This window comes from Indicator indicator, chromosome 8 (assembly GCF_027791375.1).
Source record: "Indicator indicator isolate 239-I01 chromosome 8, UM_Iind_1.1, whole genome shotgun sequence".
Taxonomy (NCBI): Eukaryota; Metazoa; Chordata; class Aves; order Piciformes; family Indicatoridae; genus Indicator; species Indicator indicator.
In genome coordinates, this window is record NC_072017.1 from 224294 (window position 1) to 247102 (window position 22809).

At 44.7% G+C, this 22809-nt stretch overlaps 1 protein-coding gene across 1 annotated transcript in view; it reads right to left on the bottom strand.

Moving 5' to 3' along the window:
- Positions 1–9864: 9864 nt before the first annotated feature.
- The window catches only part of LOC128968383 (tumor suppressor candidate 3), a 63322-nt gene continuing 50377 nt past the window's right edge, over positions 9865–22809 (bottom strand). Inside the window, exons 7-10 of the mRNA XM_054382812.1 lie at positions 22289–22352; positions 17635–17709; positions 16580–16670; positions 9865–10138 (exon numbers count right to left, since the gene is read on the bottom strand). Coding sequence (XP_054238787.1) covers positions 10123–10138; positions 16580–16670; positions 17635–17709; positions 22289–22352 — 246 coding nt within the window. The 3' untranslated portion in view covers positions 9865–10122. The remainder of the gene's footprint in view (positions 10139–16579; positions 16671–17634; positions 17710–22288; positions 22353–22809) is intronic.

The following is a 22809-nucleotide window of genomic DNA, read 5'->3' on the forward strand; positions in this document are numbered from 1 at the left end:
CCAGGACACATCATAATCCTGCCTTAGGTCCTGCTATCAAAAGGAAAATCAAACCATACGGGATAAAGACTCTGACAGTGTCAAAATGCTGACAGCTGGGGCACTGTTTGGTGATGTGAGGTGCTGCTCTCCCCGCACAGTGGCAAACTGAACATTATCTCATTTGCTGCAGTCTGTCTGAACTTTCATTTCTCACCTTTCCTGTCAGTCAGAGAATGCAGAAAGGGAAATCACTTCTTGGTGATCGGACACATGGAGCTTTAATCATCTGTCAGCTGCTGTAAATCAGCAGAAAGAACAGCCAAAGACCCAGGTCAAGAACAATGATCAATGTGTCTAAAACCAGTCAGGTTTCTCTGGTTGCTGGATTAAATAAAAAAAAGAAATTAAAGTCCAGTGGGCATCCAAATATGTTAAATTCCTAAGGGCGACATTCCAATGAGCCTGCCCTTAAAAGAACACATATAACCTAATGGTCAGTTAGACTTGGGAGATCATAAGATGCAGAGGAATTGGGTTAAATGGAGACTATCATAAATTGATTTCTTTGCCTAGTTTAGAGTGTAGAAACAACCAGTCCTGTAAGCAGGATTCTTGCCCTGGGTATCCTCTCTGGGGCTACCACCCAAGGCTGGCCATCTTCTTCCTACCATCAGTGGAGCACCAGAATTAAGGAAACAAACTTCCACAGAGCTTAAACTAACTAAGTGGTTGTGTGAGGCTTGCTGTGCAATCTGCTGTTAAGTCCAGCAATCCATCTCTCTCAGCTCAGAGGTAGAATCATAGAATCATAGAATCAAGAAGGCTGGAAGAAACCTCAAAGATCATCGAGTCCAACCTATCACCCTAAACCTCATGACTATCTAAACCATGGCACCAAGTGCCACGTCCAATCCCCTCTTGAACACCTCCAGGGATGGAGGGAGTGGGCAGTCCAGGTGTGGGGTGGTCTCCTCCTGCTTCTTGCTTGTTCTGCAATGCTCAGCCCATGCTGAGGAGAGCAGGGCCAGGCAGGAGGCAGGCTGTCTCTGTGGGTAAGCTATTGTCAGTAGTAGGTTGTTTAATGTGGGCAGTTCTTCTTTCTCTTACCCAACACCCACTCCTCTACCACTCTTTACAAATGTTTGTATTGTTTACTGTGAGTTTTGTCCTAAGTGTTTACAAAGTCAAATCGTTGCCTCTTTTCAGCCTGTGATGCTTGGCTTCTCATGGCTGAAGGAATTTAAATAGTTTTCCTAAAGGAACTGTAATTCTTTAAAGTTTTCCTAAAGGAGCTGTCATTCTTTAAAGCTTTCCATTCAGGAGATAAAATGAATTTGAAGTCAAAATGCAGTCTAATGAATACTGACAATACAATTAAAACTTTTCCTATGATGGGTAGATCCCAAGGACATTGATGACAAACAAATAAAGGTAGTTATGGATCACAGCTCCATTTTCCTTGCAGAATAAAAAGAATATAAATGAAGAGGCAGAGATAGTAGTGAGCATCATTGTCAGAGAAACTTATCCTCATTCTTCAAGTACATTCATCTTTCCACCCATTGCTTTAACGGTCCTCCATGGATTGGTGGCAGTATTAGAACCAAGTTCTCCTCTTAAGGCACTGAAAGAAGTAGTAATAAATAATTGTGATAGTATCAGTGATGGACAAACTTCCAAGAAACATGGAAGTGTGGTTAAGATAAGGCTCATTGCTCTCCTGTGCTGAGGATCCCAAGGACCCTTACAACTCATGCAAGTAGACATCGCTGTGACTGCCAAACAAGCACAAAGACCTTCCGGGCACAGCAGTAGTTTAGCAAGACAATAAAAGGATGCCATGGGAGGCAGACAAAGCAAGGCAGCTACAGTCAGACTGGTGGAAATATTAATGTGATTAGAAAATAAACATCTGCAAAGCTGCTGTTTGCTTCCAGAAGTCCAAAGCAATTAACTCCATTTCCTTTCCTCAAACACTGCTCTGCAGTCTGGCTGACCTGTTATTTTTAATGTCTAGACAATTGGAAGGGTGAGATGTGTGGCACAAGGCAGGGGAGGGTAATGGTATTTGTGCTGTGGTTTTGGCTGTGCCCACCTTGAACAGAGCTGATGAGGTATTTGGTGAGGTGAGCACACACAATATCCATGACAACTATGTTGTGGTGGTTTGAAACTGTCTTTTTAATTTTTCCTTGCAAAGTTCAGAATAGAGAAAGTGAAAGAATGTAAATAAGTCACTATTGGGTGTAAGAAAGCAAAATAACGATTGTTCTAAACACTTCCATTGGATAGATAGAAATGTTTAAGAACTATTACCCAAAACAAAGTAGGCACTCTGCACATTCTGCGTTCGGCAGTGGGGGCAGTTGCTGGGCTGTCTGGCTGCTGTTTCTTCTTCTCTTCTGGCTGAAGATAACACGTACTGACCTTGGCAGCTAAGTTAACAACTTTCTGCTCTAACTAAACTCTGCTTCTCTGTCCAGGGGGGCCGGGGGGGGAAGCTCCTGGGAGAGGGAGGCCCCCTTTGGGTGCGTCCCCTTGGGGGGAAGCAAAGGGAGATCGATTGTGCTTTTTCTGTTGATTGTATATATTTGTGAATGTTGTGAATTTTGTATATTTGTACATATTCATTGCATTTCATGGTAGATTTTAGACTCTGCTTGTAAATACAGCTTTTCATTTGCTTCCAGACTGGGCTAGCCTGGTTATTGTTGGTGGGGGGGGAATTTCAGCTCACACCGACACACTTTTTATTTTTGGCGCCCAACGTGGGGTGGAATGTGGCAGTTTAGGCTGGGTGCCCCCTGCCACTGCGCATGAGATACACCTCTGGTGTCCTGGGTGCCCACCCACAGGGGTGGACACAGGAAACGACGTATTTCTACCCATAAATCCTGCACCCTATAAGGCCATCTGCAAAGTCATTCTCTTCCTCTTTCTTCCCTCTCTGCTCCCACGGGAGATGTCCTCTCTTATCGGGTAATGCCGGGGGAGTATCCTCAAGGCCTCTTAGGCCTGTCTAGGCCTAATGCCAGGAGGAGAATGGAGGGGGGGCAGTCTCAGACCTGGCCAGCCTGAGACTTGCCTAGCAGCGGGAGGGGGAAGAAAGAGCCCTGGGGGGTTTGGGTTTACCCTCAGGTGGGAAGAAGGGAAGGATTGGGAAGCTTTGGGAATACTGTGAGGGGTTCTGTATGCTTTGGGATACTCTTTGTCACTATGCTTTGTGGTTTGTAGTTCTCTGTAGCTTCACCAATTGCTTTTTCCATTTAAACTTTCCATCACTCTCCAATCCATTTGTGTGAGTCTCATTCTTTCGTCCCTTTCGGAGCAAGAGAGGATCTGTGTCTGGCCCCAAACCAGCACATATGTGCAGATGGATGTGCAGATGGAGGGCAAGGCAGTATCTAGAATCTTGGAATGGTTTGTGTTGGAAGAGACCTTTAAAGACCTCATCTAACTCAGCTCCCCTGCTGAGAGCAGCCACAGCTTGAAGTGTATAGGTGCATTGGGTCTTTTTTATTTTATTTTGACCAATTGATTTGTCCACATTCCAGTTGCCATCTTCTTGAGCTCACTGCTTCCTGGAAATAAGGGTGTGGTAGTTTTAGGCTATGCCTTTGAAATTTTTTCACAGATCTTGAACAGAAAGTAGTAAAATGTAAGTAAATTACTATTGGGTGCAAAAAGGAAAATAACGATAATTCTAAACAATCCTATTGGAAAGATAATGGACTTAAACTAGTTGTACCAAAACAATCTAGCTCTCATGTCTTCACTCTGGGAGAATCTAACTTGCTTCTGCTTGACCTTGGCTGCATTGTTTTGGCTAAGTCTAAGGTCTCTCTGCTCCTTTCTCTTGTCCCTTATATTTAGCGGGGAGGGGGTAAGTGGGGGCAGGGAGGGAGAAGCAATTAGCTCCTCTGGTCTTTGACTAGAAGGGTCCTTGTGCTGTTGGTTAATTGTAAATCCCTGTAAACCCTCTATAGTTTGTGCACATTCATTGCATTCCATTGCAGATTGTAGTTTTGCTCATAAATACAGCTTTTGTTTGCTTCCAACTGAGCTGGTCTGGCAAAGTTAACGTTGGGAAGGAATTTTCAACCCACCACATCACATTCAAGTATTTATAGCTGGAAACGTTCTCTGTTTTCTGTTTGGTGTTGCCTGTTCTCTTTTGCTTTCACAGCCCTGTCTTACTGTGTTGAATAACTGAAATAAGAGATACAGGAGCCATTAATTGCAAGCATAGTTTGGAGACTTCCAAGCTTGGTTTAATCTCTTTATCAAAAATACTGTGTGCTCTTGTTCTGACCATGCCATCTCTGATTAGGACTTTGAAGATACTGATAATTACTGGCAATGTGTGCCTGCTGGAAGCACCAGTGAAGAAAAACTCAGCCCAGCAGTCTCCTGAACTGAACAAATTGGTAGCAAATAAATTATTCCTAAGTAGGAAGACAACTATTTTGCATAAGAAAAGACTAATACAACAAGTAAATGTTGTTTTATAAGCCAGGATTATTCATCATTATGGCTCTTGTAAAGCTGTAATCCTAATTACATGGGAGGCTACATGTTAGACCCCCAAACCAAGTGACTCCTATATCCTCTATGCCTGCAATATTTGCTGTAAGGCCAGGATTAACCGTGCAGGATTAGCTTTTTTTGGTGAATGATAATCTGATTTGCTTTTAAATTAATGTTTTCTTGAGGTTAAATGGGATAAACATAATACATGGTTTAGATAATCTACAGCAATGAACTGCTAAAGGAATAGGCCATTATAGCATCCAAGCAATATTTTCTGGTTAATTCCTGCTCAGTCCTGGTATGTTGGATGTTGTCCTGTCCCTCACGGTGGGCTAGAGGGAGGTGACCTTTTAGGCAGTCTCTTGCAGTCCACAGAAGCCACAACAATGATTTGGGAGGGACAATTAAAATTCCGGCGCCACCCATTCTGCTCTGTGTGTGGAGCTGGGTCAGGAATCAAAGGCTTAGCAGAGGTGTGGCTAGTGTTGGTGTAGCAGATATTCCAAACAAAAAAAGTTTAATCTCTAACAACGAAGTAAAAGCTGTGCATGTAACAGTGAAGTAAAGAAGAGAAGAAATGGAGAAGAAAAAGAAAGGAGAGAGAAGTATCCCCAGCACTGGATCCAGCAAAGAGGTCACTGGTGCCCCACTGTCCCCTACCAGGTCTGGATAGTGTTGGCCCCCATGGAATTTGTTTACAATCATGGAAAGCTTGGCAGAAACAGTTCCCTATCCCTCCTCTGCAGAGCATGTCCTCTTCTGTCTGCTGTTTGTTCGTTTGGGACCAACGTGGAGTGATTCAAGGGAAAAAACACTGAGAGAGACTCACTCTAATGATTGACCGGATTTGAAGAAACAATAAAGCATCACTGAGTTTGCAGTGCTCTGGGCCACATTTAACGATGGATTGGGCACAAATTATGGATATGAGCTGAGGAGGCTTATCTCAAAGATTAACCTGCCTGCTGTAACCCCAAACCTGGTCAGGTCATACTGGAGGTGTGAACAGCACTCTTCATTTCCAGGTGCTTAAGAAGCATTATCTAGCAGGAGTTAGCAAATTGCTCTCCAATTCCCAGAGTTACTCAGCACTGATAAGTGATCAGTGTTTGCTGATTTGTGCCTTCTGTACACATCTAAATGCCTTCCTTAACGACTCTGAGCTCACAGCACAGTGATGCTTCCCTGTGCTTGTGCGTGCACCTCGGCAGGGTCCCGGCTGAGGACGTCTCTACCTCTCTGCGCAGCTTTTGGCACCTAGCTCTATAGTAGGTGTGGGGTTTGGTTCTACACAGGAAGGCTGCAGCCACTGACATGCCTGATGGAAAATGCTGTCTGTGAAAGGTGAAGCAGGTGCATTACTGGGGTTTGAGATAATTGTGATTAATTTCCTATCAAAGCTGAAAATATTACTTTACTGCTTTTCCTGAGATGTTTTCTAGGCTTTCACTGTTTATTTACCTTAGCTAATCTGTGAGGTGTGACTCAGCAGCCTGTATCAGCCCTTGTGACCCATGTGATAGAACACCCAGCCTGTGATATTTGCCTTTAAGCCAGCTGAGAGGTGGTAGTGGCAATTTAGAAAGGCAACTAAAGCGTCTGCTTTAGTGAGATGAATGAATTTAGAAACTTGGTTCTCTTCTCTCTGAGAGGCCACTGGATACTCTTTGCTTTGGGGCTGTTTGGGAACGGAGAAACCTTCCCTCGGGGGAGATAACAACACTGAAAATAGGATTGTCACTCTCCAGTCACCTGCAGCATCCTCTCTGCATGGAGCAGGGACTGAATGAACTCTTCCCAGCCATGTTTTTTTATGCAAAAGCTTTATTTTGGGTCCTGTCTTCTAAAAATCCTGCAGGTGGGCTCTTTGTGCAGGCTGTAAAGCTAAGCACTGAGTGCCAGCTGCTCCATACAGCCAACAGCTCCTTCTGCTTTATGTTCCTTAGGAGCAGGTTTCTCCCTTGGTGAGTGCCATATACTGCTGAGTGCAGCTGGATTGAATAAAGCACCATCAGCCATTACCTATCTGAATGCAAATGATATTTATGGGGAGAATGAGGCTCAATGCCATTGTTTCATCACAGTACCAGCATTGGTTTGGGAAGTGTGGGCACCAGGAAGGCTTGCAAGAATGAACTTGTCAGTAAACTGCAGCTAGCATGTGCTAACTGGAAGCCTGGCATCTATCAAGAGGAGAGTTTGCAGCTGTAGTTTATCTGTAAACCCACTGAGATAATAAATTTTAAATCAACATATTGAGCAGGTCTCTTGCTTTCAGACCTCTGGCACTCGTGGTGCTGCTGCTTGCTCTACCCCATGTGTGGCTGGTGCTGAAGGCTGCTCTGTACCAAGACATTCTGTTACACATCTCCATTCATCTCTATTCCCTTGCTCAGTGTTTTCCCCTTGTTAGAGCACAGCACACTGGAGCACCCTTCAGTGCTGATCTATATTAGTGTCACAAAGAAAGGAAATTCTCTCCCTCAAAGGGATAATAAATGTCTACTAAGGCCTATAATGCTTTCAGTGTTAGTGTTTCCCTGAAATTAACCAGACAGAAGAGCTTGAAGGAAGAGTAACACAGAAAGCACCACCAATGGGAACCAAACTCTCTTAATGCACTTCTTCAGGTGTGCCTCCATGTGAGCGACCCTTGAAAGTACTAAGCCACTTTAGAGAGGAGAGTGATAATACTTGTGTGCTAATTGGAGTAGAGAGCCTCTTGAAAGAACAGGGAATTCACAGGGGGATTGAATTTTCCTGAGGTTAGGCAAGAAAGAAGCTGAAAGTCCATGAAATGAGCGTTAAGAGATGGCAGGCTGGAGATGGACTCCTGGGAAAGGCAGTTTATTGTGCAGTGGTTGTGTTGGGCCCTTCACACGTGCTGCAGTGCTGCTGAGGAGCTCCTCATGAGCAAGATGTGCTTGCATTGCTTCATGCAACTTAATTTCTTAACAGAGACTCCAGAGGCATTCAGATGTCCCTGGATGCAGAGCAAAGGAGGATATTTGGGACTGCTTTGTGGAAGGCATTTCTGGTGAGGGAGTTGCAAGAAAAATAAACCAGAATGTGAATATCTCTGTAGTTCCTGGGCTGTACCAGCTGCTTGGCCTGATGCCGCTGTTGAATGTCTACTGAAGAGCTTGAGCAGTGGCATCTGTGGTGGTTATTTAATGGATGTGAACATCAGGGTGTGAGTAACTACCACTTGTCTGGCAGAGCACTCTGATCCCTTCTGCAGCCTGGGAAACCAGAGAGAGTGCAGATTTCTCCTAGCAGGAGACTCTATGGGGACAGAGGTCTTGGAGCCTTATGACACTGAGATAATGAAGTATGTAACCACTTAAGACCAATTTTCTTGACCCTCACCTGGCACCAGTTTAAAATATGGAAACTCCTGGATCTGAAGTTGTGGTGGATAGAGATTTCAGTGCTGCCTACCTGCCTTAGCTGAGGCATTTTCTGCCAGAGGAGCTTCCACTGGTTTGATTCTAAACTGTAGGTTCAGAGTTTGCTGTGCTATGTATGTGTGCCTGTGGTTTGCACACTTCTCATGTGGAGCAGTCTGGGAAGAGACTCCCTGCCCAGCACGGAATCTTGTCTTCCTTTGAGGAAATGTCCCTGCTTTGACAGACCTGATCACCAAGAGAGGTGGAGGATGCAGCTCTACCACCACTGTCACTGCACATTAAAATTCTCAGAACTTATAAAAATTCCTAAAGAAGCGACCTGTAAATTTGAGCTCAATCTCAGTGGCTTCAGGACAGAGGCAGCATTACAAAGCCAGTGACCTGTGACTCCATCGTGCTCTCAGTGCTGGAGAAATGCTCACTCTGCTCTTTCTGAATCTCCTCTGTATTGCAGGATTGGTTGCCTGGTATGTTCATTAAAGAGCTTAGCTGCAAGTAATTGCAGTGCCTGCATGACAAACAGTTTGCAGACTTTATTTTCCAAAGCTTATCTGTTCTGTTGCGTTTGCACCCCGTCCTCCAGAACCAAACGTGCCAGGAACTGCAGGAAGGCCTCTCTGGACTGAGGGGAGATCAGCAGAGGCTGATTTTAGCTTTGTCTCCTCTTGCAGCTTCAGAATCTGTAAGCTGTGAAAAGGAAAAGACTCTTCTGCTTCAAAGGGCAGGATAGCCAAGCCCTCTGCTGAGAAATGATCCCCTGAGGAGAAGACCTGTAGGGAAGCTGGCAAATATGAGAGGGTGCTTGGGTCTGGGGGCTGTGTGTGAGGGCAAGGAGCTCTGGGCTTGGGCTGGACACTGCTGGGGTTGATGAAGTTCCGTGAGATCAGTCAGAGCACAACCCAGCCAGCTCCGTGGCTCTGGCTTAAGGTGAGTCAGAGATGCAAGAGGAGAGCCTGGAGCAAACAGGGCATCTGAGCAGCAAACTCATCAGGTGAGGATTTTACGTGCCAGAGTAGCAGGGTCATCAGCCTGCCCTGCCCCTCTCTGAAAAGGAGTTGGGGAATGCCTTGGTTAAACACAGCTGAGGAGAGCGGTGACAAAAAAGGAAGGGCTGAAGGCTGTTCTGCACCAGGTACAACTATTGCTTGCTCCAAATATTTTTACCTGGGAAGACCTTTTGTGAACTTGGCTGCAGCCTTCCTCTGATACTAACAATTTCCACCAGCTTTGGCCAGTGGAAATGTTTTCAGCTGAGAAGCAGTTTTTATTTACATTCACTCAGTGCCAGGGCAAACACAAACTGGTACCAGCCTTCTGAAATGCTGTTTGAGCCCTGCCAATACCTCCGTCTACCTCCTCTTGGTTTGGTGCCTTCCAGGCCTGCTTATTTGTGCAAGAGGACAAAAGTTGCAGTGGATCTATGGATCTTCTTAAGGTGACCTCCTTCCTCCTGCACTGCTCTTAATGAGCTTACCAAATGCCTAAGGATCTAAGAACAAAAGCCCATCCCGTTGAGGTTATGGCTAACTGGAAACAGTGCCTAATACAGGGTCTGTTCCCTCAGACTCTCTCCAGCACCCAGAATTACTGCATTAGGGAGAGTGTAGTAGGGTGGATGCTTCTCTCCTCTCCCAGCTAACAAGTGCTAATGGCCACAAGTTGTGCTTGGGGAGGTTTAGATTGGACATTAGGGAAAACCTGTTGACAGAAAGGGGTGTAGAGCCCTGGAACAAGCTGCCTGGGGAAGAGGTTGTGACCCTACCCCTGGAGGCATCTGAAAGGTGTGTAGCTGTGGGGGTTACAGACATGGTGTAGTGGTGGACTTGGCCATGCTAAGTTAAGGGCAGGACTTGATTTCCTTGAAGGTCTTTTCCAAGTGAAGTGACTCCATGATAACCTCCATGCAGGTTAATGAAAAAGCTTACAACAGAAGCCCCTTACAATGAAGTTTATTTACAGCCCTGACCACACCACCTATTCACAACTCTTTAGGACTTACCAGTGAGAGATTTATGTTTCTATAAATTACAAAGTCACTGCATGAAACTGCATCCACTTCTCTATCAGCATACTACAGAAGTTATCACAAGACCAGATGAACCAAGGAAGGATTCCTGAACATGAGCAACACTGGTGGGCAGATAGCATCAGTCACAGCTTATCTTCATGGTGAGCAGCTCTACAGGAGTGCCTCTTGAATTCATTTAATTAAGAAGCTGAAAAGGAAGAAAACACAATTAAATGCTGAGAAATGCACATAAAAGATAGCAACACAGCTCTCTGAAAAGAATAAACAGACTTCAACACACTCATTTGAGAAGTCATTTGGCACCTCTGTCATAACCTCTTGAGGGTTTATATTCCAGTTAGCAATTACTATGGAAGCACCAAAGTTATCAAAACTGGAGTGACTGAAACTTCAATTTGCCTATTAAAAAAATTAAAAAGCAAGATCAGCTTGAAACATCTGCTCTCTCTAATCAGGTTCTGCATCTGCTCTTACTGCTTACAGTGGGAACTACCTCCCCCAGCAGGGCTCAGAGCAGTTGCAAGCGTTCTGCTTTTGCTGCTGAAGTGGCCTCAGAGTGGGGCAGGGATGGAGGGCTTGGCAATGCTCTGGAGGGCTGCACACTCCAGTTCTTAGTATTCTAGTAAATTAAGTAGTTTCAGATGCCACTGCTGTTTCTCTGCTGCTGCAGGAAACCTGTGTCTTCTTCACAAGCAGATCTGTGTTGTGTGCCAGAGCTTTTCAAGCACCCAGGAACAGCTCCCTGACAAACTGGGGAATGGGGACACAGTAGGGTTTGTGTGTGGCTGCTGAGCTAACTGTACAGGCACCAGGGCAAGCAGCTGCTGATTGGAGGAGCTGCTTCACTGCCTCCAGCCTTGCATGGGACATCTCTGTGCAGTGTGCTCTGGCATGCACATGTGGTAGTAATTTCATCAGTTCTCCACCCCTGGTATAATTAATTAATCATTATAAAACATAAGTGTCAGAGGCTTAAAAGGCTGTGTCTGTATAAAAATGTTCCCTGCTACCAGAGGCTGACAGGCTCATTAGGCAAGACACACAAAGCAAGGCAATCAGATGGCAACTGGCTGGCTGCTGGGGGGGGAAGTGATCAGTGAGAGGGAAGAACTAGCAACAAAAATTGCATGGAAAGGTGGAGTGCAGGCTGCTGAGTGGGGGAGTGAGAGACTGCTGAGCACATGAGACTTAAAGAAGAACCCAGCTCTAGGGAAGATGTGCAAGACCATATGTAGGAAAGGAGCTGAGAGAAGAGAGAGGAATGCTGGTGATGAAAAAGATTGGGGAGGAGAATGGGAATGGCTGAAGATCACACCAACCAGGCAGGTAGCATGGGTAGGCTCAGGAGGGGTAAAAGACTGTGTGATAAAACCATAAGGAAAAACAAATAGGGCAGCAGCCTCTTGGATAAATCCTCTATCACCAGAGCTACTGTTTCTTACTTTGTCCACCAGTGAATGCACCTTTAGCAGTAAGAGATTGAATATAGCCAAGGGAAACAGTCCAAGTGGTATGGGAGGTTTCAAACAAGCTTAAGAGGCTAGGGACACAAAGAAGCAAAGAGCCTCCCATGGAAAACCACAAAAGCCAAGACACCATAAACCCATAAAGCAGAGCAGAAGAGATGGGGTGGGCAGGGCTTCTGCCAAGTGTAGAACAACAAACTGGACAATATCTCCTGGGGTAGGGCTGCAAAGGGCAAAAAGAACCCATGGGCCCTTATGCAAAGCAGGGGAAGGCAGAACAGGAAGGACTGGCTGGAAATAGGTGGCACAGGCAGGAGTAAGGGACTGTATGAGTTACAAGAAAGTCATCAAAGCAAAAGAGGCCTCCTTAGTGGTGGCAATCCCTGCAGGAAGGTCCTGCTCAGAGAAGAGCCAAGTGTCTGCCACAGCAAAAGCACACTCCTAAGAGATCTGCTGTGCAGACAGACACCTGGAATTCAAACCTCCCATGCTTTAAAGGGCTAAAAACCAGGACTAAAGGTGGACACTTTACACAGAGAGGAATGTGGAGGTTTGTGGGACTCCATAAACTCGGTGCATGATGGTTTAGATAACCAGAGGAGACTCAGCTGCTCCACCTTCCACTGACATTGAAATTCAGATTAAAACAACAGCAAACAGTACAAGGCAGACTTGAAAGGACAGCTGGAAGAGTCAACAGTGAAGCTGTGCTAGGAGCTTGCTCCAAAACAACCCAAAAAGCACAGCAGGGCAGTCAGTAAGCTGTGGCCAAAGCTAAAGTAAACCTGAGAGACTTCTTGTAACATCAATACACATTGGATGCCATTTTTATCTCCCTGTCTTCTCAAAAGAACCAGTGCTTGCCTCCCAGTGTTCCCAGTAACACAGCACTGTGCTAGGGCACTGCTGCCTTCTGTCTGCTTCCCACCACCCCGCCTCACTCTTTAAAGTTCTGTCCACTTTTTTGGACTGAAACTGCTTAAAGTGAGGTTTCCAGAGAGTCCTCCAAGTTCTTTCTTGACTAACACAGCTCCCTTAGAGCTCATGCCGTGGGCTTGTATTTCATAGACTGTCTGTCATCCCCTGTGGATGAGCTGACAGATAAAATTCTTTGTTGATAGAATGCAATTTTACTGCTGTCACTGAGTACCTAATGTATCACTTACTCACTTTAAAGCTTGGGGTGAGAAGGCTTCCAGGAAAGATTCTCCCAGATAACAACAATCTTGTCTTAGCCAGGAAGCATTATAAAGGGGAAGAGGTTCAACAGTGTAGAATAAAATTACTGTATCGCCTGTCACCAATTAATGGCAGCAATTAAGATGAAAGTTCGAGCAGAATGAGAAATGTCATCTAGTTCTGTAAAGAAGGTGGATTAACACAGGCATGACAAAGCCTGCCCTGGCACAGCTGGCTCCAGCAGAGAGATCTGTTCCATGCTGGCTCATCCATCTCTACTGTGCTCGCTCCCTGGGTGCCCTTTGTGCTGACCTTCATTCTGCATCACCTCTCCCACTCCAGTGCTTTACTGTGTAAGGGTATTTTGTCAGCATGTTAATTAAAACATTTTTTCCTCAACTTTACGCTTCAAGAAGAAAATTCTATAGAAGGAAGAATCCAACACTAAATTACAACATGCATGAGGTGGATGAGAAAAATGCAAATGTTAGTACCCTTTCATGTGCCCTCTGAAGAGCACCCTGAGAGCCCTGTGCTCCTCTGGCCACTTTTCTCTTTGGAGGAGAAATTAACAATGACAAAGGCAGTACCAGGGTCAGAGAAATACAGCACTCCCTGCACCTTTATTACGCACACTAGAAAGGAAAGAAGTCTTTTTCCAGTTTTTGACTCCTGCTTTATATTTATCCATCTGTGTTGATTTATCTTCACCATGGTGGAGATCAGTGCAGAGAAAGGATGCACAGCAGGCTATGTTTCACTCCTTATCTATGCATGCACAGAGGACTTCCTTGGTTCTTCAGTGCCAGAGAACAGAAAAGTTTTGGGTTTTTTTTTTTGTTTGTTTGTTTGTTTGTTTTTTAAAGTAGGCCTGTGAAGCAGATGCCTGAGGTTGTGCATAGAGCATTAAACCAGGTCAGTTGGCTCTAACTGTCCAGGCACCAACAGAAACAGTTGTTTCTGACAGACCATTAGCATGCCTTGGTGTGGTGTTATAGGCAAAGCTTTACCAGCCTGAGGACAATTTGGCATATAAAGATACACAGTTTCAAGGTGCAACCTACATCCAGTGGAAGTAGGAGGATAGACTTCTTTTCCATCCTAAGCTCTGTCTCCACTTGTTGGAAGCTCCTAAGGTGTTCAGACAGAGATGCTCATCTAAGTTAAGATGGGAAATTAAAGGGGGAAGAGAAAAGAACAGTTTGTACATTTGGTCCTCCTTAGTGTTTTGCACAATCACTTCATTACAGTTCAGAAGAACTCCGCACAGAAACCAAAGAGACTTCTCTCAACACACACTGTGAAGATGACATGGTGTCAGAGAATCAAAAGTATGTTTACTTAAAATAACACAACAAAAAACATGGTCAGAGCTACCCAGGAAACAAAACACCCAAACCCCTGAAAGATTTAATACTTTGTAGGACCAGGTAGGTAAATGGCACATCTGGGAAACCAGCAAATTCAATTTGGTCACAGCAGAGTCAAAGGATCAGTTCTAGTGCTGGTTCCCAGTAATTCTGCAGTGAGTCAGAGAACCCTGGTGCAAGCACTCAGAAAAGTTGTGCAGGGTTTGCAGACTGCACAGTGATACAAGCATGTTGCTGACAGGTGACAAGGACACGCCTGAGATGAGAGAAGTGAAAATGCACCCAGCACACCTGTCAGGCTGTCCTCAGCCTCACTGCACAGCCAGGAACACCACAGCTGCTCCAAACTCAGCATGAGAAGGTACAAGCAAGCTCAGGCCAGGGGCTGACCCCTGCACAGGTCACAAGCTGCAGAACAAGCTCATCATGCCTTCTGGTAAATGTAAATCTCAAGCACTAATGGAAAGCAAGAATACCTCACATTGAGGAAAACTGGATCCTGTCTTTTACCAAAGTCAGCTCAGCCAGAAGTAATCTCCAGAGAGGTTCTCAGGACTATTCCAGATGGCAAACCACTAACTCCATACTGGGGAAATCCTGCAATATGACACTACTGGGCCCTCCACAGGCCTCTGTCCTTAGCAGAAGTGAGTAAAAAGCAAGGATGACATTACTAAAGGCTACAACTGATCTGAGGTGATCTAAACTAGATGTCAATTCATCTGCATAAAGACACAAACTCAGTAAACAAGACCAGAGCTCCAAAGTCCTGCACTGAAAACTTATCAGAAAACAAAATTTTTATTAGCTCAACTGTTAGATTTCAGCTGGCTTCCCAAGGCTGAATCCCTACTAGCAGAACACCACAGAGTATAAAGCTGGCTGCTCACTGACCACTAGAGCCAGCCATAGACACCATCACCAAGAAGCAACTGGGGAGAACTGCAGCAGTCCTCATACAGTTAATAGTAGCAGATACAGCTCTTTCCTTTCCCGCTTGCTTCCAAACACAACTTTTTGACTCTGCTGTGCAAACATAAACCCTGAGTTGACATTTCACTGTGCAGGTCTCTCAGCAAAATGTTACTGTCCCTACAGGGCAGCACAAGCTCATCCACTTCCCCTTCTGTCCCTGGTAACAGCAATGCAGACTAGTGTTCTGTGGGGGATCACTCTACAGTTAGAGACCAATCCCACTGCAAGTAAGAAAAAAAGCATCTTTGTAAAGGCACTGGTGCCACCTACCCAGGGGAAAAGAGCACTTATGGAAAGCCTGGCACAGCATGGTACAGCTGTGCCAGCTGCAGGGTCATTACCTCTCTAAGGAAAAACAACTCCAAAGGAGTAAAGCCTGAAGCAAGAGGAAGACCAGCACATTTTCAAGTGAAGGTGCTTATCCTGAAGAACAGGATGGAAAAAGGACTCTTCCTCATTGACAATAGTTAGTCACCTATAAAAAGCTTTTAGAGAGAAAAATCAACAGATCCGTGTTCTGTTCCACACACCTGAAGACTCAGGAAATGTCTCTGCACTACTTTGACCTCAGCAGCCTGGTTCATCATTGCAGCCACACTGCAATGCACACTGCAGCAAATGTGCCTAGCCTCTGGCTAGGCTTTCTCATTTATAGCTGAAAATGGTACCAGGATCACCAGAACATGCTATGGCTCCACAGTTCCTATCAGGCTACTAAAAACATCTCTGTAGAACAAAGCAGCAAGCAGATGTGAACCAGAAGTCTAGGCCACCTCTGCAGGTGATCTCCCACCTCAGTGTCCACCTACAAAAAGCATGAACTGTATTCTTTACTATTTTTCTACTTTTTGTGCCTGCCAGATAAATGACAACTGCTTCACTGACAGATGTATCACAGAAATCACAACAAACATCTGGTTGGAAGAGACCTCCAAGCTCACCCAGTCCAACCTTCAACCCAGCAATGAAGAGTTGTTGAACCATGTCCCTAAGCACCACACACTGCTTGAACACCCCCAGGGATGGTGACTCCAGCACTGCCCTGGGCAGACCATTCCAATGTCTGAGAACCCTCTCAGTGCAGAAATATTTCCTGAGATCCAGCCTGAACCTCCTTTGAAACCATTTCCTCTATTCCTGTCACTTGCCAACAAGGAGCAGAGGCTGCCCTCTCCTTGCTCCATCCCCCCTTCAGGGAGCTGTATAATTAAGAAAGACTCCAACCTTTTTTCTTCTCTGGTGTGGCTGACAAAAGCAGAGGCTGCTTGGAATATTCTGACAAATCAGAGCACTGATGGCAGGTCTGGTGCCTCGATGCAGATCTTAGTTATGAAGTTATACATACAAATATCTACTAAAGGTTTACAAACTCAAGCACCTTTCCTCCTGCATTTCCCAGAGGGCAGTGCCCCAGGTCTGTGCTCAAACCCAGGCAGCTGGTCTGCACTCACTGTCCTGTGCACAATGGCAGCTTTCTAACCCTTTCTGGTCTGCTTCAGTTAATAACCACTGCTCCTGCTTCTTACAGCTCCCACAGGCTTCACTGGTAAACACTAAAAACTTTATTACCTGAAAGCTATTCTTAAACTCCTACAAAGTTCTGCTACTCTACAAAATGAGAGTTTACTGAGAGCTTACCTGTATGGGTAGCCATGGTATTTGGAGCGGAATATCGACAGCAGGAAGCTGAAGAAGAAGACCACCAGGCCCAAACCCACCAGACATATTACTGGAAAGAAAAGAACTTTGGTTATTAGCACATATAAGACTTACAGCTGGAATCTCTGCAAAGAGTATTATTTCTGTCAATCATTCATGGAGAACTGTGACACAGCCAAATACAAAACTGTTACTGCTCTGCCTGCTGGTGCCTGCTGTGCCTGACAGGATTCCAAACACAGATGGAAGCAATATTTATGGCTATTCAGAAAAAAACAACTTGTCAGGGTGAATATGTTTTCAAGAAAAAAGAGGAGAAATTGGCAACTCAAATAAATGTGGATGTAAACACCTCACTGCTGCTACCAGACTCCATGTGAATCAGAGCTAGCAGGCAATGTGGTCTGGGGTATCTGTGTGCTTCTGGAAAGCCAACTACATCTGGAGCAAGATCCGTTGGCTGCTGGGATCCTGCTCTGCCCAGCCACCCAGCTGAGGCTGCAGGCACAGCACGAGCAGGGCAGGAGCTACTTTATCTGCTTTTAGTGGCTAAACCATTTCACTGCTGCAACTTTCAGCACTGGTAGCCAAACCACTTCTCTTAATTTGATAGCAATATCAGTCTTTAGGCTTTGAACATAAGTAGTAATAGATGCAGACTGGCACCTCCTGCTGGGCTTCCACCTTCCTCTGGACATGTAATACCAAGGAAAAGAATTTGTTCTTTATGACTTTCAATATCATTCAAGAGCCAAAAAGCACCTCAGCATTAGTAGGTATTGTGCCAAGATACAGCAAGATGACTGTCAGGAGATGCCTTGGCTGGATGTTCTTGAGACGTGTTTGTGCTGTTGCAACATCATGTCAAGGCAGGTTATCAACAGGATTTTTATACTCTCCTCTCCTCCACCCAACAAAAGTTAAAATTTGGTTTAAGGTAGAAATCTCCTGAAAACTTAATCAGATATTGATCTGCAATTTCTGAGTGTCTTCTAACTGTCTAAATATCGCCTTAGTTGCAGTACATAACTTACTTCTCCTTTTTCCAACATCCCCTTTGGAGGTCGCGGCTTCATTCAGGAGCACCATTCCCATGGTGATAGCAGCATCTGGGTTGCCATTGTCAAGGTAAACAGCAAATGTGTGGATACCTCAGAGGCCCCAAAGAGACAGCCATGAGCACAGACCAGCAGTATCTGTATATCAAACTGCAAATCCCAACCTGTACCGAAGCAGTGCACTCACCTGTGCCAAGAATGTGTAGTGAGAGCTTCCTTTGGGCAGTCCATGTGTAACAGCAAAGAAGGCTCAAAAAGCTTTAAAGGAGAAGCTGTCAAATAGGACACACAAGGTTTGGACAGTTAGAGAATGTTCCCCACTACCTGACAATGTTCTGTCTACTGGGAGTAAAGGATTGTGGAAAATGCAACCTGTGAGCCCCAGCAAGCACTCAGTGTTGCTGGGCACATACCACTGGCTGGCTGATGCCAACTGAAGCAGCTGCACTGCTTTGTGGCCCTCTGCTTTCACAGAAGACATCTCCTCAGTGTCACATTGCTTCAGAGCTCAGCAGAGAAGCAATTCTCAGTCACTGCCAGTGTTTTATGGTCTCATTATAAGCGGTACAAATGTGAACAAGTATCTATCGCCCAAACAATTCAACTAATTTATCAAGATCTGAAACCATTCCCTTAACTGCTTATTTGAAACTGTACACACAAAAAGGAATGGTTACTACTGTGCAGAACATCTGCTCTGCAGAGCAGGCAGGCCCCAGTGCCAGACTGCAGCAGGAGTCTGTCATGGGAGCTGTAGCTCACAAGTTCAGGAAACAGAAACTGATCCTTGCATGAGGTTGGATTTCTAGGGATTACTCACCCCAGGGCTGGGCAGCAGGATGCCTACAGTTGTTAGGAATAATCAGATGTTTTTATTTATGCACACAGATCATTCACAGGAGGTTCTGAAACCTGCTGCATCCATAAACAATACCTGTATCCTGTCACATTATGCTTGCACTAATCCTATCAATGTTCAGATTAGCAATTTTTCTTGTTAGAAGTGTTTCAAACCAGACCAAAATGCTCCAAGACCTCTGCAATTTCAGTTCTGCAATTTCACTGAGGCTGAGCCTGAGCAAAAGGGTTTAGAAATGTCAATGCTAACATCATCACACTCCAGTAGAGATTAGCAGCCTGACACAGGTCTGAGACTTCCAAATTTCACACACATAGAAAAGTCAAATGAAGAAGAATGGGATTCAAGAAAGCAGCCTTTGATGGTGGAAGGGGACAGATGTCAACAGGCAAGGTCAAGGCAATGTAAGTTCTAAACCAGCTCTTGGATATAGACCCCTACCAGCAGCCTTAAATTGGACACTCATCAGTCACAAAGCCTCTAAGCCAGGCACTTTTTCACATGTGCACCAGCTGTAAGGTTACTCTTATGAACAAACGGCTATAAACAAAATATTTTAAAAAATATTGTGAGGAAAACCACCCCTGGAACCTAGAGCCTAGGACAAAGGCAAAAATTGCTTTCCAGCTTGCCTGCTAAGATTCAGATTCACGAGCAGAGGAGACTGGCAACATCCTGTGCTATTGCTATGCTACAAGCAGGAAAAAGAGCTGTTTAGTTCTCTGCTTTCAGAAGATACAAATGCAGGAATATTCATGAAGCAAGAAAGCTGCAACAAGAAGGGCTGAGAAAGAAAATGATCGAATCCAGCTGTGTTTTACCCTGTTAAGACAAGCTCCTACTGTAGCACCACCCAGTAACTTTATTCTACCAGTCCTCACTTAGATTTGTATTGGTGGTTTCATTCTTAGTTTAACTGAGCCATGGGAAAAACCTGTCCCAAGATGTGAGGACAACCAGCACTTAGTTCCTTGGTTATCTCACACAGTGTTGCACATAAGGTGGTGCTTTGCTATTGCCCTTAGCTGGCTGGTTCTGAGGAACAACCCCCAAACTACCACACACTAAGACCCTGCTTGGCAAGCAACCATTCCATACCTTGGCTCCTATTTTCCTACCAGTTCCCTTTTTTAGCCCTCAGGTAGAATAGTCTCACAAAAATAAGGGACGATTTTAGATCTGCAACCAGCTGCACTGTGCTGGGTGGTTTTCCTCTTTCTTGGGAGTCTTACATCATTACCCTAAAGCCTGCCTCCCATTGTCACTCTGTCCTTCAGTTGCTGCTTTCTAACTTTAGTCATCACTGCTGAGCTTTCAGCCTCATTCATCACCTTTTGGCTTCAGTGACATCAGCTTCAGAGCCTCATTCACACTTTACTGCTAAGCACAGCCCTCCCCTCAGCTTTGTATTCAGCATTTCTGAGTTGTGACCTCCATGCCCCCAGATCTCCTGTTCTAATGCTCAGTGACTCTGCATGAGGCAACACACAGTGAGGCATCTACCTCCCTCTTAAATTCACTCTGTGGTCCAGTTTCCTCACACCAAAGGGGCATTTACTATACCTTCCTGCAGGACAGGAAAGGTCTTTCAGAATAGGTGGAATTTTAATGCTCCACAAAAATTTGTCTTTTCCCTTTGTAACCAATGAAGTTTCTCTGCCTTCTCAATCAATATCTCATGCCTGCCTACGCAGGTGTCACCTTAAACTCTGCCTTGGGAATTCAGATTAACAAACTGAAAAGACATTTCCATTTTTATCTGTTTTATCAGCGTCAAAGTTACCTAAGTTTAAAAGTGATAATCAAGTTAATAGTGACTCATTCCTACAATAACGCCTTAAAATTACTGCCTTTACAACAAACAATTTGCTTAATAACTGAAGCTTTTCTGATAATGGAAACAATTGCTGTAACTTCTGAGCTTCCTGTGGATGACAAAGATTCACTGCAAAGGGACAAAAATAAGACACGTGACATTCAAAGAAGTTTTATTTCTCCAGGGAGTGACAGAAAGACATGATGAAAAGAGATGTTCATTAGAAGTACTGATTGGTGTCTACCAAAGGGAGAAATAAGAGCTGAAGAAATCTTCCAGCACAGCCTCTCCAACCTTCCTATTCCTTATCTTCCTTACAGTGTCTTCCCTGCCAGAGCCACACTCACAGCCCTGTGCACTCCAAGGGCTCTCTGCTTTCCAGTGGTCAAGTGCATCTCATTACAACAGCAATGCTCAGTGTGCAGCTCAGCTCACACTGCTCCTCTCAGAAAACAGCCCCTCTTAATGCAGTGGCCAGCAGACTGGGTAGAATCACTGTCTACCAGTAAGTGGAGATGGGAATTCCTCTCTTCTAATCACAGGTACTAAAAATGGACTTTACAGAGAAACACCACACTGCATTTCAACAGCTACCCGGGAGTGACCTTCTTGTCCTTGTTCTTACTACTATAGATGGAAAAGAAGCAACCAGATGAAATCTGTGCATTACCAGTACAGATATGTCTTGGTTTCACCTCCAGCACATCCTTTAAGCTTCACTGGATAAAGTAAATGTGCTCCTGCTTATCAGCCTGGCTACTTCCTTGTAATCCCTGCATTTTCTATCAACATTTCCTGAATAAAAAAATTACCACCAACACTGAAGGGATAAAAAAAGTACCAGTTCTTTCATGCATAACTGTTAAAATCTGTCAAGATTTCATGTCACTTGTAGCATTTTTGTGTAACCAAAACCCCAGCTCAATACTACTGAGCCATGAAACGAAACTGTAGAGAATTCTTTTTCAAGTGGCAATGAATGGCCTCACTGAAAGGATTCTTTCAGGCAGCTGCTTAAATGTGGTTAGCCAAGTTCTCACTTCGGAGATAGCCTCTGCCAGCAAACAGCATCACTTTCATGCCAGAGTCAGACAGACAAAACATGACACGAACAAAAGTTTTGTTTATTCTGAATCTCAGCCTGTTTCTGCCTTTACTTTTCCTGTTCTCAAGCAGCCACTAGGGTTCCATTAGGCATTCCAGATCAGCAGGGAATGTTCCTCTGCAAAATACCATCCTAGCTTTGCAGTTCTGTTTTCTATGGCTATCCATGCACCAAATATGCTTTCACAGGGAACAGAAGTATTGCCAGATAAATATAATGAAGATATAATAACAGCATTCTCTTCAGACAGCAAATGCAGCAGATGAAGGCAGATTGGGAAGCCAGAGGAGCAGGACCTAAACCAACACACCCTGAGGGAGTGCAGAAGGGAGCAGCTCTGAAATCCAGACACTACTTCACACTGAGAAATGTTATTTTCTCACTCTTGTTCCCTCTAGAGAAAGGACCCTGTGATGGAATGAGTGCACTTTAACAGTGGCTAAGGATCACTCCAGATCTCATTTCATGAGCAAAGATGCTACAAAGTAAAATTTAAAGAAACCAGACAGAAAATGGACTTTTTGTACTGATTGGTAAAATGCATTCACAAAAGAGTAATGAACTCCCTCTGACCCAGTGAGAATAAGAGCAGGCCTCAGAGTCTTTGGGAGAGAATGGTGATGGCAGAACAAATGGGACTGGCTTCTTTGTTTCAAGCAATGAACTGTTCAGATTAAGTGGGCAAAAACCCCACTTGGCTGTAAAATCAACAACACTGAATATTGATTTAAACATAAAAAGTAATCCAAAAGACAATACCTGCTCAAAAGTTTAGTGCATTCACTGAGCAACTTCACCTAGCAGCAGCTTTCTCAGCCTTTGCTGTATTCATCAGCAGATTGAAGGATACTCAGCAGAAGAATAATGTGGGATTCTGCAACAAACTGGGCCTGGCTGCTTCCATGGATGTAACTCTGCAAAACAAAAGTGGGAACCACTCTAGTTAAAGCACAGGAATCCACTGGAAAGGGCACAACTGGCTGTGTGAAAATCAAAGTCAAACCTGTTGTGCAGAAAAGTACAGCCAGCACCAGCTGCAGGCGAGCAGCACAGTGTGTCTGAGCTTGGCCAGTGGAAAGCAGTGCTACACCCTGAGGCAAACCCCATGCACACATAATGCACATCTACTAGCTGAAAGCCAGCTGGTTAAAGTGTTAAATAAGGCAGGGGGCTACTGTCTGCTAGAACCTTTTTTGGGGAAAAAACCAAACAAAACAAACCCCCTCTCACCCTCCCCAAAAAATAAATTCACCTGTTTTTTTTTAACCCTCTGTTATTAGGTAGGTTATTTTTTACAGTTCCTTAGTAAAAAATCTCCCTCTGAGTGATCAGTCCAAGACATTGTTCCCCAAATACTCCGAACAGCAGCAT